The following is a 17,672-nucleotide window of genomic DNA, read 5'->3' as shown; positions in this document are numbered from 1 at the left end:
TTGATAGCATTACAAAACCGGTATTAGCCCGGACTAGTGCAAGCACCACACGCACGCATGAGCACTCTCTCACATAACACACACACGCATCCGTCCCTATGCAAGTGCCTGACACATCATTCCACCTCACCCACACCACTGCAAAGGCTGTTTTTGTCGCGATCTCAAGGTCATCGTCACTGTCGGCGTGAGAAGACGCCAGACAGTCAGAGCAAGTGGCTGGAGATTACAACCATGTCACAGCTGTGTCTGTATGTCCACACGGGCTTCACACATTGTACCAATGCCGGGAATCGAACCCGGGTCTTCGGCGTGACGAGCGAATCAGACATAATCATTTTGGATTGAATAAAAAAATGCGTCTGATTTTATGACCGCTTCACTGCGCATGTATACAACACAGACGCACTACTTCCGTTTGACCACCAACATGGCTGATATCAACACAACAGACGTGATGGTTTTCGGATTTTTTTTAATCGGCAATTTTTCCGATTAATATGGTCCGGACTTGACAGAATTCAGTGATAATGAGTTTACATACATATATACATAAATACATGTCAAAATTGAACCACCAGAATCCTGCTTTCTACCAGCTTCCCCGAAAAACTGTCCCTGCTGGAGATCCATGTTGGTACACTTTAAAACCGCTTGGCCACAATCCACTGTCCTAAAAGATGAAAACAATTTTCAAGGAAACCCGAAGTTAGTCGCATTTACACAAATCATTGCTTTAGGGCAACCACTGTCACTATTTTGTCGGCCGATCAGAAAAAAATGTTTGTTTGTTTGTTTGTTGTTTAGTTAGTCCCGTTAGACGCCTCTTACGACAATCATAGTCGCCTTTTACGGCAAACATGGGCTGCTGAAGACAAATCTACTATTCTTCGATTGTGCAGGGTTGAGATTTAACAGACAATCAAGTATCCTCGGGACCGATGCATTATACCGAATACCTATCCGCCATGTTTGTTGGATGCCACTCATTAGGGTTGTTTTTTTGAGGTTTAAAGTGTGTCACAATATTTTGCAATGCACAAGGCCGTATTGCGGTACGTATGACGATATATTGTACAATTCTATTTTTTTGAATGAGCTCGTGCACATCCCTTACCAAAGTGGCGGAAGGCGTCCGGTATAATGCATTCTTGCCGTATCCTCCACTATCACTTCAAATTTCAATCTTGCACAAAATGTAAAAACTGGCACGTCCGCCTCTTTCCAAATTTCAAATTGTTGCGTAACTGTCAACAACTGCTTCCAAGAAAATAAGTAGGTCAGGTCATTCCATGTAGTGTTGGCAGGGGGTACAATACTACGGCAAACCAAACAGTAAACTGGTTTCTGTCGTATTTGGAGGGCTTATATATCCAAGCTGTTACTTATTTACGACGTAAACAATGTTGCATTTAACAAAGAGTTGTTTGATTTCTTTTCTCGAATATGTTTTTTGACGTTACAATGTTAAAAAAACACAACGAAAGGTACCTACCACCCCTTTCACAGACGAGTTTAATTCCCCTCTCGTGCCATACCGGATTGAGCACTTATTTCCGCCGACCGAAGGAGATCGAGGTGCCCGGTTTCAAATGACATTTAGAGACTATCAATTCGGTCTAACATCAATCTAATTTGCAAACACAGCACGTATATCTCCTAAGTGTACACGGTGTCTCTACTCGCCTGAACCTTTTGTGAACCATGAGAGAGACAACTTTCGATGTTACCAGTGGTGTAACACAGAGATGTGTGTTATGTCTAATGTTTTGAAAATGATTGCAAGTGTATACTTTTAGAAAAGATACACACAGGTTCAGTTATATGCAGGGTGTTCAGTTACATAGATGGTGTTCACATATATGCATGGTGTTGAGTTAGATATACATAAATGGTGTTCATATACATATATGATGTTAAGTTGCATACGGTTCAGATACATATAATGGTGTTCAGACACATGCAGGGTGTTCAAATACATACATGGAGTTCAGTTACATGTAGGGTGTTGAGGTACATACATGGTGTTCAGATATATGCAGTGTGTTCAGATACATGTAGGGTGTTTACATACATGGAGTTCAGTTACATGTAGGGTGTTGAGGTACATACATGGTGTTCAGATATATGCAGTGTGTTCAGATACATGTAGGGTGTTTACATACATGGTGTTCAGATATATGCATAGTGTTCAGTTACATGTAGGGTGTTGAGGTACATACATGGTGTTCAGATATATGCAGTGTGTTCAGATACATGTAGGGTGTTTACATACATGGTGTTCAGATATATGCATAGTGTTCAGTTACATGTAGGGTGTTGAGGTACATACATGGTGTTCAGATATATGCAGTGTGTTCAGATACATGTAGGGTGTTTACATATATGGTGTTCAGATATATGCATAGTGTTCAGTTACATGTAGGGTGTTGAGGTACACACATGGTGTTCAGATATATGCAGTGTGTTCAGATACATGTAGGGTGTTCACATACATGGTGTTCAGATATATGCATAGTGTTCACATACATGTAGGGTGTTGAGGTACATACATGGTGTTCAGATATATGCAGTGTGTTCAGATACATGTAGGGTGTTCACATACATGGCGTTCAGATATATGCATAGTGTTCACATACATGTAGGGTGTTGAGGTACATACATGGTGTTCAGATATATGCAGTGTGTTCAGTTATATACATGGTGTTTAGATGTATGCAGGGTGTTCAGATCCCTTAAAAGTGTTCAGATACCTACACAGTGTTAAGATAAACGCAGGGTGCGCGGATATAAACACGATGTTCAGATACATGCAAGGTGTTCAGATACATGCAGGGTGTTCAGAGGCATACACGATGTTCAGATACATGCAGGGTGTCTACCTCTCTATCTACTCAACAACAAAAGTTCCTGTGACACGAATATTTTAGTGTATTTTTCAAACAAGTAAAGTTTGGTTTTCAACATTGTAGTACATGTATGGAATCAAGTCACAAAAACGCAACTGCTACAGAAAAACAACGGGATTCCATATGCATTGTTCAGCATCGTGCTGACAACAACCACTCAGAAAAACAACAAAATTACGCAATTATTCAACATTACGAAATGCCACGCCTGTCCGAAAATGAGCGTCTGAGAGCCATTGGTATGCTTGAAGCAGGATCGAGTCAACGTGATGTTGCAAGACAATTTAACGTCAACAGAAACACCATTTGGTGTTTATGGCAACGCAGCTGGCAACAGACGAATGCAGTGAGAAACCACCCTCGGAGTGGCAGGCCACGCGTAACCAATAATCGACAAGACAACTGGATTCGAACAACTACCTACGAAATAGATTCCAGCCAGCAACAGTAACTGCAAGAAGCGTCCCTGGCCTTCGACGAATATCTTCACAGATGTGCAGGGATTTGTCGCCAGAAGACCCGCCAGACGTCCCATTTTGACAGGAAACCGACGTCAAGCACGTCTACAGTGGTGCAGACAGCGTCTACGCTGGACGGCCATGCAGTGGGGACCAGTTCTATTCACTGACGAGTCTCGTTTTCACCTCAGCCACAGCGATGGACGGATTCGAGTGTACCGACGTCGAGGTGTACGTTACGTCAATCATTGTGTCATTGAAGAAGATCGGTTCGGGGGCGGCAGCGTTATGGTATTGGTTGGGATTACAGCAAGACCCGCAAGAGCTAGGACCCGTTTGATAGTGATAGAGGGAAATCTCAATGGACAGCGCTACCGCGACGAGATCATCGGCCCTGTTGTTCTACCGTTTTTGGGTCGTCATGGCTCAGGCATTACCTTTCAACATGACAACGCCCGGCCTCATATTGCTCGATTTGTTCAGGATTCTCTTCAACAAAACAACGTGAATGCATCCCCTGGCCGGCTCGCTCCCCTGATCTCTCACCAATCGAGCACATGTGGGATGAGATGGATCGGCGCCTTAGACGTCAACCAAGTATTCCACAGACACTCAGGAACTTTGAAACATGCTCCAGCAGATATGGACAGATATCCTACAGGACTTTGTGCGACGCCTGGTCCATTCCATGAGACGAAGATGTGTTGTTTGCATCGCAGCCAGAGGTGGACACATACGCTATTGATATGCAAATTGACATTTTGGTATGTTCAAGTTTTTTTTATAATATCACGCATTTTCTGAAATCAGTATGGCAAATTAAACCATTTGAACACCCACATGAGTCTTTTATCTGTTGCAAACCGAAATTGTTTCAGAATTGGTAAAAAACATAACTTTGCATTAAATCTTATTCAATGTCACAGGAACTTTTGTTGTTCAGTATATGATGTTCAGATACAAACATGGTGTTCACATACATACATGATGTTCAGGTACATACATGGTGTTCACATACATACATGATGTTCAGGTACATACATGGTGTTCACATACATACATGATATTCAGGTACATACATGGTGTTCAGATACATACATGATGTTCAGGTACATACATGGTGTTCACATACATACATGATGTTCAGGTACATACATGGTGTTCACATACATACATGATGTTCAGGTACATACATGGTGTTCAGATACATACATGATGTTCAGGTACATACATGGTGTTCACATACATACATGTGTTCAGATGTCTCTGAGAAGATGGCATCGCAAGTCAGTATCTCGTGTGTCCGACATGTGCATTGATGACTGCCGTGCAACGTCGATACATGGAGTGGATGAGCCGGTTGATGAAGGCCATAGGAACGCCTGACGCAGTTCAGCTGCAGTTGTCGGCCTTGGTCGGACGTCATTCAGCCGTCTTTGAATCTCGTCCCACGGGTGCTCAATGGGATTTAAATCGCGACTGAGGGCAGGCCACTACATAGTTCTGATGCCATTCTGCTGGAGGAAGTCTCTTGTTGCTCTCGCACGGTGGTGGGCACGGGCGTTATCATGCTGAAACTCGTGATTGCGGCGACTTGATCAATGTACCAAGCTGCCGTGACACCATTGTCTCTCACTGGACCGATGTTCTGGAAGACCACAGGGCCGACCCTCTGTGCAAGACCAATTCCTACCCACACCATGATGCTCAGACCAAGCCACGAGTCTCTCTCAACAACACAAGAATAACGTTCCCCACGGCGTCGCCAGACTCTCTCTCTCTCTCTGCCATCTGCTGTTGAGATACAGTAACGGCTCCCGTCTGAGAAGAGGACTCTTCTCCACTGCAGGTGGGGCCAATGCCGGTGCTGTGTTGCCCACCGAAGACGGTCCCGGTGATGACGTGGTGTCAGAATGGGTCCTCGGTGTGGCCTGTGACAGTGGAGGTGTCTGCTCCTCAATCCTCGACGCACGGTGTCCGCACTAATATGTCGCTGGTGTGTCCCCATGGTCTGTCGAGCAGTTTCCGCAGCAGTAACAAAGCGATCTTGAACATGCTGTCGCACAATCTGACGATCCTGGCGTCGGGTGGTGGTGACCCTTGGTCTGCCACTACGTGGTCGGTTATCTGTAGTGTTGATGGTCTGGTACCGCTGCTGGAGCCTGTATATGGTCCTTACGTGGACTTGAAATGCATTGGCTACTCGCCGGGCGGTTTGTCTAGCTTGCAATCGTCCAAGATAGGTGAACTTTCGGCATCACTGAAAGTGCTAACTCATCTTCAATTTCTCGTTTGATATTTCCGATGATGCCGAGATAGTTTCGTTAAAAATGTGTGCAATAACATCAGGAACTCCCATATCAAAATCGCTAAAATACATCAATACATCAAAATCCACGTCCTGACCAGCGTTCGCCATGGTTCTGGTATCGGTGATGTCATGGGCCATGCAGTGGGGTTCGCTCAACGCACGCGGCGCGTTCGATACTAGCAAAAGGAAGTTTGTGGCAACAATTATATTATAAAAAGATCAAAATTCATTCTTTATTTGAAAACGTGGATTGTTGCATTCGTTTGGTTCAATGTGCATATTCTAAAAGAAATTGTCATGATTACACCGTCCCTATTTGACGTTATGTTTAGACATTGAGGAATTCCTCTAAAGTAGTTCTGTTCTCCGCGCGACTGACAACGTAATCACGTGACATACTGGCGTTCATCGGGAAATAAACGACAGTCAGCTTGGTAGTGTTCATCTTGGCGAGGTCACCCGCTACTGTCAATATTAATATTTAACGGCTTGCCACACATGTCGTGTGATGTTGTTCCCAATATCAATCACAGGTTTATATGTTCATCAATATGTTCTCATCCAGCTATAGGAAGGTGGCCTGTAAACCTATGATTGATATTGGGAACAACGTCACATGACATGTGTGGCAAGCCGTTAAATATTAATATTGACAGTAGTCAATACTGATGAGCCCGTGAAGATCCGGGGTAGAATAGATCTCAGCAACCCATGCTCGCCGTAACAGGCGACTATGCTTGTCGTAAAAGGCGACTAACGGGATCGGGTTGTCAGGCTCGCTGACTTGGTTGATGCATGTCATCAATCCCAATTGCGTGGATCGATGCTCATGATATTAATCACTGTAAATCTGGTCCAGACTCAATTATTTACAACATACCGCCGTCATATAGCTGGAATATTGCTGAGTGCGGCGTTAAACAACAAACCAACCAACATATTGATGAGTATAAAGTTAAATTCTCAGTGGGAATTAATTAATATACATCCACCCGGCCGTATGCGTTCCCACATGGGACTCGTCAAGCCTCGGAGTTTTTCCACTTTCATCAACTCGTGTTGATATATTTGATATCAAAAGACACGCGGGTGAGATTCTCCATATCATCCTTAGGGGTACCGATATAGGTGCAAATATTTCAGTATTTCTCAATGAACATTATAATTTTTACTTCATGCTGATTGGCTCGTTGTTCCATAGTGTAAAGCTCCGTCATATGTGACGTCATATGAACGCGCTTTCGAAAGTAATTGAAGATGACACCATCCATTGTTCATGACGTCATAATCAATTTAAACAGAAAACTAACACTTTTTTCATTTTATATAGAGAATCTCACCCGAGTGTCTTTTGATATCAAATATATCAACACGAGTTGATAAAAGTGGAAAAATTCCGAGGCTTGCCGAGGATTTTTGCCACTTTTATCAACGAGTGTTGATATATTTGATATCAAAAGACACGAGGGTGAGATTATATTTATCATCCAACATCATTCTTCCAACTTTTTCAATTTGTAGACAGTAATTAGCAGTGTCTTCAGTGTAAAAAGTACTGCTAACAGCTTCAGTAGCAGAGCCATTAGTGATGTCATTTGATTGTGACGTCATGGTAACCAGTGACGTCCCAATGGTCTGCAAAGCATTGTGATGTAATTTCATTGCAGCGATTTCTACAGTGTAGATATCGCTTGATCTAATCCAAGCGATATCTCCTGTGGGAGCCAGTTTTGGATGATAAAAGTAACTATACAACTATACTATGGCTAATACAGCTAACAATATACTCACAACGCGGGATTACGGATTTGTAGGTCTCGGAACTTACAACATTAATTCACTCAGGATAGGTAATTCCTCTCCGGTGGTTCGTACGTGCCTGCATCCAACTGACTAAAGTAGGACCCTTGTGTCAGAATTCATAAAATCTGTAAGGCATCCACTGCTGTAAAATTGTTTTAGCAATTTCAGATTAGGGCCGATATCACTCATTATAAATAGTACGACTATAATTCTGATAACGTGGCGCTATTTATGAACCTCAGCAACAGTAACCGAGCTTACGCTGGACGCGGCTGTGAGTGACGGAGTTAATCCCCTTTGCAAATATGAGGGCGCTACGGAATGTGGGAATTCCCCTGTCAATGCGGAAATGCCAAGACGAACTTTTACTTTGCAACGTTTGGTTTTGTTTGTCTCGCTGATTATTGAAAGACAGTGAACAGTGTCAACTTAAGTCGCATGTGACTGAGAATCAAAGAAGGAGGTAAATCAACCTAGGCTGAACAAGATTGCAGAGTAGGCCAAGTAATCTCAGAACAAACTATATATAGATTATAGGTATAGAACTTCACAAGTAACCAGAACTCATATAGTTAAAAATAATGTTTGTATACGACATGTCTCATGAAAGCGACTATTTCACTTTTACACAGTTTCTAAAGTGATTTATCTAGACCGGCTCAGAGGCTGATATTCGACCCCAAATCAACAAATGTCAGTAGAAATACAAAAATTTGAATAAATAAATTTTCAATTCATTAATGTTATGGCTTTTTAGAGGTGACTTGTATTTAACTGATAACAGGACTAATAAAGAAAGAGTGGCTTTTGTCTCCCAGATAAATCCTAGATAAATCACTTTTTCTACTGTTCGACATCAAATTTGAAACCCTAAGGTCAGCGTTATATAAATGGCCTCTCTGTCAGACATGTAGATTCTTCTTTCAGTGGCATTTAGAAGTTGGTGTGATGAAGAAAGACAAGTTCTATGGATGAACAACTTCTTTATTGCAATTAGTGTGACATTTCGGTGTAGATCCTAACACCTTTATCAAGCAAGTGCTGGATAGTGCTGGACAACATAGTTATATATACTTATTAACATCATTGTAAAATCCAGTAAATTAGAAGTCAGTGAATAGTCTAATTCGACACAGAGTCAGCAAGCAGACTGATAGGGATGATTGGAAGCCAGTGGATTAATTGGATGGACATAGGGATTTAGCAATTAGGTGATGGTAAGCAGGCGGGATGTAGTAGCCTTGATCTCTGTTCACTGCTGGCTGGATCCAATCATCCCTATCAGTCTGCTTGCTGACTCAGTGTTGAATTAGACTATTCACTGGCTTCTAATTTACTGGCTTCCAATCATCCCAATCAGCTTCCGTGGTTGTTTACACTGCCCCATTAGTCAATCACTGGCCTCCAATCATCTTAATCAGCTCTCTGTGTCCATCAATCAATTTACTGTATAAACAATGATGTTAATAAGTATATATACCTATGTTGTCCAGCACTATCCACTGCACACATTACCTAACACATCGAACCGCATTACAAACCACCCTCAATCTAAACAAGGCTCTCACTCTAGAAGCAATACTAAACCCACAAAATAAACTAGAAAACTTCAAGGCCTTAGGCGTATTCTTAATCAAAACGGAACTAATAAAACGCGTCTAAAAACACTATAATCTACCAAATCAAAATCACATAAACAAACAAACATCCACCATACCCAGCTCCCTTAGTTCTACTCCCCAACCCCATCGGCATCTATTCCAAATCTCAAAATTCCCAAATTCTATATAAGCAACCCCTTAATCCCCCTCTTGGGTTGAACACACCACTTTCGCCCCTTTCGGAAACACATTAAATGGCCTGGCCGGGCCCGTGTGCGGAATACGCATCAGTCGGAAAGCGCACGTTAAATCTCCAAAGTAAGTAAGTAAAGTAAGTAGCACTATCCATCACTTGCTTGATAAAGGTGTTAGGATCTACACCGAAACGTGGCACTAATTGTAATAAAGAAGTTGTTCATCCATAGAACTTGTCTTTCTTCATGTAGATACTTGTGATTTAAGCCTAGCAGATTATTATAAATTGTCATGTTATTTCATATGGCAGTTGATGGACATGACTTCTTACATCCGTGTACAATTGTTTCCAGCGCCTGATGGTAGGAGACCTTGGACACTGTTAGTTCCCTCTGAAGACGAAGAGTATGGATGTTGAGTCTGATGCTGTGGCTGAGCGTAGCTTCCATGCTATGTTGCTGAAGATTGACAGTGATCTCCACCAGGCAGATCTGCAAGCCCTCAAGTTCCTCATAAAGGACAATTTGCCTAAAAACAAGCTGACGAAGATGTCAACTGGACATGAACTATTTACAGCACTGGAGACCAGCAAGTTGATAGATACTTCAAACCGTTGGCTTTTGGTGGAAATGTTCAATAAAATTGGGCGGCTTGATCTTATAGACTATGTAGATGAGGAAATTACGGAGGATTTGAAAAGTACTTATCTGCCAACAGGGAAGATTTCTGATTACAGGTAAATTTTTGTACAATCTAGTCTTGTATTTGTTTAAAGGACAATTGAATTCTAAAATATTATTATCCTTAGAAGTTTCAAATTACAGAGTAAACGTACTGTTTATTTAAGATGCAAGTCATAGGGGTACATATTACTTTGCACATTTGGAAATATTGTCATATCGCTGTTATAAATATTGTTTTCATTAAAACAGGCATCGAAACATATGTAAGGGTTATTTGCACTTTAAATCTGTCTATCAATTTCGAAGACTGAAACGAAAATACAGCCGAGGCAAAGTTTTATTATATGGTCTTGTTGAAGTGAGTGAGTGAGTTGGGTTTAACGCCGCTTTTAACAGTATTCCAGTTATATCACGGCCTGTTAGCTTTATGTGGGAGGAAAGCCTGAAGTGATGCAGGTCTTAGACATTTACCACTTTAGTGAAACCCACGAGCACGGGTATGGTGCTGACAAACCTAGAAACATAATCGGGGCGAACCGTGATTCGAACCAACAATCATAGGTGTCTGGCATGACCAAGGATTGAACTCTGCACACTGAATTGCTGCGCCATAGATGACTGGGCCACCCGTGCCCCATTGGTCTTGTTGGAGGAAAATTCACCCCAACAAGCAGACCTCCATTCCTGTCCGTGGTCGACTGCACACATTTTCGGCAAAGTAAACCTATTCTTCACCCCTTTTAACCCTTGGACATTCTCCTACCTGCAATTTACAACTGACCATCATATGAGTGGGATTAATGGTTCAAGACATACTTCTCTTTCTTTCAACAACAGAAATGTGACAAAGGTCATTTATATCACAGATTAAGTTTACTATTTGGTGAAAAAAACGATGTGCGGAACATATACTATTTCTTAAATGGCATTTGTTGTTTTCGTTTCGGTACTTTCTTTTCTTTCTTTTGAGACTGATCGCTGATCTGTGAATAAAGTATTGAAACATAGATTTTCCTTTTGCAGTATTAGTTTTTCTTGCAAAATCCTCACCAAACCCTCAAAGCCATAAATTGTGAATGATCCCTAAGACTAGTGTGTTTTCTGTGTTTTAGGTTGATGCTATTTGACACAGCACAGGATTTAACAGGGGAGGACACAAATAAACTGTCCTTCCTTCTTGATAAAATACCTAAGGCAAAGCGAGGCAAGGTGTCATCAGGCCTTGACTTGGTCACGTTGATGGAAGAATCCAAGATTATCTCCCCTGTTAGTGTTGACAGACTCCGACAAAATCTGGTGGCACTGACACGGCAAGACTTGGTGAGGAAGCTTGACCAATATACTGGTAAGTAGCTACAGCTGTCAGTGATTCAGCTAAACCAATACACTGGTAAGTAGCTACAGCTGTCAGTGATTCAGCTAAACCAATACACTGGTAAGTAGCTACAGCTGTCAGTGATTCAGCTAAACCAATACACTGGTAAGTAGCTACAGCTGTCAGTGATTCAGCTAAACCAATACACTGGTAAGTAGCTACAGCTGTCAGTGATTCAGCTAAACCAATACACTGGTAAGTAGCTACAGCTGTCAGTGATTCAGCTAAACCAATACACTGGTAAGTAGCTACAGCTGTCAGTGATTCAGCTAAACCAATACACTGGTAAGTAGCTACAGCTGTCAGTGATTCAGCTAAACCAATACACTGGTAAGTAGCTACAGCCGTCAGTGATTCAGCTAAACCAATACACTGGCACAGCTGTCAGTGATTCAGCTAGACGAATACACTGGCACAGCTGTCAGTGATTCAGCTAGACCAATACACTGGTACAGCTGTCAGTGATTCAACTAGACCAATACCCTGGCACAGCTGTCAGTGATTCAGCTAGACCAATACACTGGCACAGCTGTCAGTTATTCAGTTAGACCAGTACACTGGCACAGCTGTCAGTGATTCAGCTATACCAATACACTGGCACAGCTGTCAACGATTCAGCTAGACCAATACAGTGGTACAACTGTCAGCGATTCAGCTGGACCAATACACTGGCACAGCTGTCAGTGATTCAGCTAGACCAATACACTGGCACAGCTGTCAGTGATTCAACTAGACCAATACACTGGTACAGCTGTCAGTGATTCAACTAGACCAATACCCTGGCACAGCTGTCAGTGATTCAGCTAGACCAATACACTGGCACAGCTGTCAGTTATTCAGTTAGACCAGTACACTGGCACAGCTGTCAGTGATTCAGCTATACCAATACACTGGCACAGCTGTCAACGATTCAGCTAGACCAATACAGTGGTACAACTGTCAGCGATTCAGCTGGACCAATACACTGGCACAGCTGTCAGTGATTCAGCTAGACCAATACACTGGCACAGCTGTCAGCGATTCAGCTAGACCAATACACTGGCACAGCTGTCAGTGATTCAGCTAGACCAATACACTGGCACAGTTGTCAGTGATTCAGCTATACCAATACACTAGCACAGCTGTCAGTGATTCAGCTAGACCAATACACTGGCACAGCTGTCAGTGATTCAGCTAGACCAATACACTAGCACAGCTGTCAGTGATTCAGCTAGACCAATACACTAGCACAGCTGTCAGTGATTCAGCTAGCTAGAGCAATACACTGGCACAGCTGTCAGTGGTTCAGCTAGACCAATACATTGGTACAGCTGTCAGTGATTCAGATAGACCAATACACTGGTTTAGCTGTCAGCGATTCAACTAGACCAATACACTGGTAAGGAGTTACAGCTGTCAGTGATTCAACTAGACCAATACACTGGTAAGGAGTTACAGCTGTCAGTGATTCAACTAGACCAATACACTGGTAAGGAGTTACAGCTGTCAGTGATTCAACTAGACCAATACACTGGTAAGGAGTTACAGCTGTCAGTGATTCAACTAGACCAATACACTAGTAAGGAGCTACAGCTTTAAGTACTAATCGATGTGGCAACCAGTGTTTCTGAGAGACATGATTATGTTAACAGCTTCATCTTCAATGAACATGAAGTTTTCTGGACTATGAAATTGTCATAAAAAGTGCTGGATATGCAGTGTTTAGTCTTCGGCAGTCCGACCTGTAGTCTCAGAACAGGAAGAAGAAAATGTCTGCTTCAATGAATTGAATGATCTCGAAAGTGCCATTATTGCAACAAACAAGTGAAGTCTTTAAACTCTCTTTTTTTATGAAGCATGGGTTTTCTGTGTTAAGGTTCTATTGCTTTCAGACATGCATTTTCACATACTGTCCACTGCATATGACATGAATTTTGTAAACCGGAAGTGTCGTTAAATCTCCTGAGGTATCCCACTGGAAATGCCTGGTTGTAGGTGATAGTTTCAGGGAACTTCTGATGAAGGGGCTGCCTTAGACTAATGCAAGCCTCTGAAAGCGTAATTTGGATAGAAACAAACAGGTATATTTAAATTGAAAAGGAGCCACAGTGAGATGTGAGATTCTGAACCTGTTGAAAATCTAGACTTGCTTTATTTATAACTAAAACATTACAGTGAGGACTGGGTGGAAGGGAAAACAATATGGTTCAGTGACCGAGAGACAGACTAGGGCTGCGTCTGTTTTTACAAGTACTTGCAAACACTGTTCTTATTTATATGCCACATGACATATGTTTGTGTACAGAACGGAGACACCAGAGGGGATGTGTGACGGCTGCAGAAGCACCCCTGGGGGGGGTCTCAGGGAGTGATGTGGTGATGACTCCTACCGCCAACCCTGTGGCAGACATGTGCCCTCCATTTGGCCACACAGCACACAATGGTAACGGTCATACACAGAGGCAAAAGGCACATTATATTTTGATTCACATATGTTATCAGAATGCATTGTCTTTTTGTCTTTAAGATCTATATTTCATAGAACAGCAGTGATGTTAGACATTTTGTAACATTATTCACATACATCATCATGACGTATTGCTATGTTGAAAGACGACTACAACAGACCATACATGAAATTAAAAGTCAGTTGATTAATGTTAAAGAATGTCCTGCTAGTGTTGCTGTTGTTGTCAGGTGTGCCAGAGAGTTTTCGACTACAGATCAGTGAAGACTTGTGTCAAGACATGTATTGCAACAATTTGCCAGCATTCTGGACACACCTTGGCTACAAAGATGATGACATTAAGCGGCTACACTCAGGTTTACAGCATTTCACTACTAGGGAAAGAATACAGAAGATGCTAGAGTGTGCACCAAGTCTCCAAAGTCTGGAATACTCCCAAGCTTTAGTCAAACTTATCTTTGCAATACGTTTGGCAAACATGATTCAATTGTCGAAACAACTGGAACTGCAATTTAAAGGTGAGATTGAAAACAGCTTTGGAGATTTTGTTCCAGATGTCAACCACAGATTTGCCCAACTGAGCTAGTGTTAGTGTCGTTCCATCTCACCCCAGACCTGTTCTATAGGGGAGAGGTGTGGTGTGGAGAAACAGTCGGCCATGGCTGTACAGCAATGTTGTGCTGCCTCTAACATCTGTTACAACATGTGCAATGTATGGGCGGGCATTGCCCCCCTGCAACGTGACGTTATGTCTCTGTATTTGCACAAAGGGCAGAACATGATCTCAAATGATATCATTCCAGTAGTGTAAGCCTTTCAAATTGCCATTAACAATGATGTGTTGTGTTCTCCCATGAGTTGTGATGCCACCCCATTCCAAATGCACTTCGACCCACAAACAAGAATGTTCTTCTGGATGCCTGTAGACCCTGGTACGACCATCAGAACTGTGCAGATGAAACCTGGACTCATCTGTGAACACTATGCTGTCCCAGTTCTGTCTTCTAAACCTCACATGCTGTCTACACCAAGCTAGGCTTGCCTGATGTGACAAAATTTGGCGTATCCCTGGATGTTGGGGACAGATAATGTGCTCCCTTAACGGGTTGCATACGCTTCTGCCATTGATAGGTCTTAGCTGTAGATGAGTTCTCCAAGAGATGATATTGTATTTCATTGAACTATAAAATGTCTTCGTTCCAGTATATATACTGAACTACAAAAGAAACATCAACATGGATAGATATATGAGAAACATTATTTGTCCAAACACTGTAAGCATACTTTGAGACATATGAAAAAGATGAAACTTGGCAAAACTAATCATCAAGGTTGAAATTAAAGTGTCAAATGTTCTTAAAGTGAAACACAACACTAGTCTCAGAGAAAATGGCATCACAAGTCAGTATCTCGTTTGTCCGCCATGTGCATTGATGACTGCAATGCAACGTCGATGCATGGAATGGATGAGGCGGTTGATGAAGGCCATAGGCACTTGAGCCCACATTCTGAGGAACGCCTAACACAGTTCAGCTGCAGTTGGTTGTCGGCCTTGGGCCGTCTTTGAACCTCGTCCCACAGGTGCTCAATGGCATTTAAATCGGGACTGAAGGCATGGACTGCATGGTTCTGATGCCATTCTGCTGGAGGAAGTCTCTGGTTGCTCTCGCAGTGTGGGCACAGGCGTTATCATGCTGAATGCGGATGCGGCAACGTGCCCAATTTGGTATGGCGTGTGGCGTGTGGTGATCAATGTACTGAGCTGCTGTGACACCATTGCCTCTCCCTGGACCGATGTTCTGGAAGACAACAGATCCGACCCTCTGTGGAAGACCAATTCCACCCCACACCATGATGGTCGGACCACCCCACGAGTCTCTCTCAACAACACAAGCATCAGAATAATGTTCCCCACGGCGTCGCCAGACTCTCTCTCTGTCATCTGCTGTTGAGACACAGTAACGGCTCTGGTCTGAGAAGAGGACTCTTCCCCACTGCTGGTGGCGCCAATGCTGCGGCTGTGTTGCCCACAGAAGACAGTCCCGGCGATGACGTGATGTCAGAATTGGTCCTCGGTGTGGCCTGTGACAGTGGAGGTGTCTGCTCGTCAATCATTGACGCATGGTGTCCGCACTAATATGTCACTGGTGTGTCCCCATGGTCTGTCGAGCAGTTTCCGCAGCACTAACAAAGCGATCTTGAAGATGCTGTCGCGCAATCTGACGATCCTGATGTCGGGTGGTGACCCTTGTTCTTCCACTACATGGTCGGTCATCTGTAGTGTTGGTGGTCAGGTACCGTTGCTGGAGCCTGTATATGGTCCTTACGTGGACTTGAAATGCATTGGCTACTTGCCGGTTGGTTTGTCCACCTTGCAATCGTCCAAGGGCTTGGTGTCGCTGATTTCTTGTCAATCTTGGCATGTGATAGCAATTCAATAACGAAGGAATGTTATCCGATCTGGGTGGATTTTAATAGACAGAGAAAGGAGGGAGCGCATTTGCAATTCAATTTGCACAGAACTCACATGCATCGGGTTACCATGGCCATTGCCGTGATGCGTTTGGCCGATCAGTTTTATTGTCATCTGCTTTGTATTTTTATTATCAAATTTCATTTTTCCGGACAAACTAATGTTAAATTTTAGAAACTTGGACAAAAATTACCCAGATATTTAAATGACAACTTTTCATGCAATGTTACTTGAGGTGATGTTTCTTTTGTGGTTCAGTATATATATATATATATATATATATATTGTTAAGTGGCTGTCTTTGTTGAAATTCAAAACCATTGAATAAATATGCATGTATGTTTACTTTATTTTACCCAGGTGGTGTGAACATGAGCTTCCTTGTGCTTTAACTATAATATGGCAAAACTATACTTAACTACACTAACCATGGAGGAAGGGCAAACTATATTTCTTAGGTATATTAGTTGTTTTCAAGTAAGAGGTTATATATATTTAAGACAGGTTAGCATCCTCTTTGCTTGCATTTCCATAGACCTACCCTAACCCATGGAGCTATTCCCGTGTTTCTCCCGATCTCAAATTACCCACATTTGATTTGCATTAGCCAATTTGATTTGCTATGCTCCTTGGTCCAAGTACCAATGAGAATGTAATGTTGGGTTGGCGATATCGAGTTACCACCCTTACCAATTTCCATTTTCCATATCTTGTTATTTGATTGGTCAGTAAAATGTTTATGAAAATCAAGAGGAGAAATATAGGATTGTAAGAAGCACAAGAATGGGTCCTGGGGTTAGTGTAGGTTTACCAAACTGTGAGCCCTGGAGATATAGAGGGTGACAGGCTTGTTGTTTGTGGAAACTATCATGGTTTTCATACTCAGTTTTGTCCTGTGCAGCCTACTTGCCCAGAGAAAAGGAATATTATCGGGGGCCCGGAGTGAAGCAGCTAGCTGGGGAGGAGAGGAGGAACCAGTATGTCACTACAGGTAGGAAAGTCTCACTTCTCCAGCATCCATGGACAGATTTCTTGACCTTGGTTTGTGACATGTGTGTCATATGTTTCAGCAATTTCAGTCCAAAATGTTATCAATGGTTGAACAAAACACACATTTAGAGATTTTGGATGCTTCACAAGAAAGGTCATTCAACAGTTTAACTTTAAGAAGCATTTGGTACTGATACCAGGGCCTCCCTACATAAATGTATTCCTTGATGATTCACAATGCGAAATCGTTATCGTGAGAACACCGCACCAGAAGAAGCATGTCAACAAATACTGTACTGAAGTACACAAGTTAGTCATATTATTTCACTATCTAGCTATAAAAGTGTTCATTATGTATGTGGCCTTATGTTTGTAATCAATTATATTACTTTTGTCCAAGATTTCATTCAATTTTGTTTACAATAATT

At 42.4% G+C, this 17,672-nt stretch overlaps 1 protein-coding gene across 3 annotated transcripts in view; it reads left to right on the top strand.

Moving 5' to 3' along the window:
• The first annotated feature begins 7,790 nt into the window (after nucleotides 1-7,790).
• Nucleotides 7,791-17,672, top strand: part of LOC124149539 (caspase-8-like) — a 58,770-nt gene continuing 48,888 nt past the window's right edge. Inside the window, exons 1-6 of one of the 3 annotated variants that reach the window (XM_046521212.2) lie at nucleotides 7,791-7,944; nucleotides 9,631-10,013; nucleotides 11,073-11,305; nucleotides 13,620-13,757; nucleotides 14,012-14,299; nucleotides 17,156-17,245. In XM_046521212.2, the coding sequence (XP_046377168.1) occupies nucleotides 9,685-10,013; nucleotides 11,073-11,305; nucleotides 13,620-13,757; nucleotides 14,012-14,299; nucleotides 17,156-17,245 (1,078 nt within the window). In that variant the 5' untranslated portion in view covers nucleotides 7,791-7,944; nucleotides 9,631-9,684. Of the gene's footprint in view, nucleotides 8,019-9,630; nucleotides 10,014-11,072; nucleotides 11,306-13,619; nucleotides 13,758-14,011; nucleotides 14,300-17,155; nucleotides 17,246-17,672 lie in introns of all 3 variants that reach the window. The other 2 variants (XM_046521213.2, XM_046521214.2) reach the window with 2 other exon arrangements.

Source organism: Haliotis rufescens, unplaced genomic scaffold (assembly GCF_023055435.1).
Source record: "Haliotis rufescens isolate VD_foot unplaced genomic scaffold, xgHalRufe1.0.p SCAF_4, whole genome shotgun sequence".
In the NCBI taxonomy this organism is placed as follows: Eukaryota; Metazoa; Mollusca; class Gastropoda; order Lepetellida; family Haliotidae; genus Haliotis; species Haliotis rufescens.
This window is presented reverse-complemented; position numbering and strand designations above follow the sequence as displayed.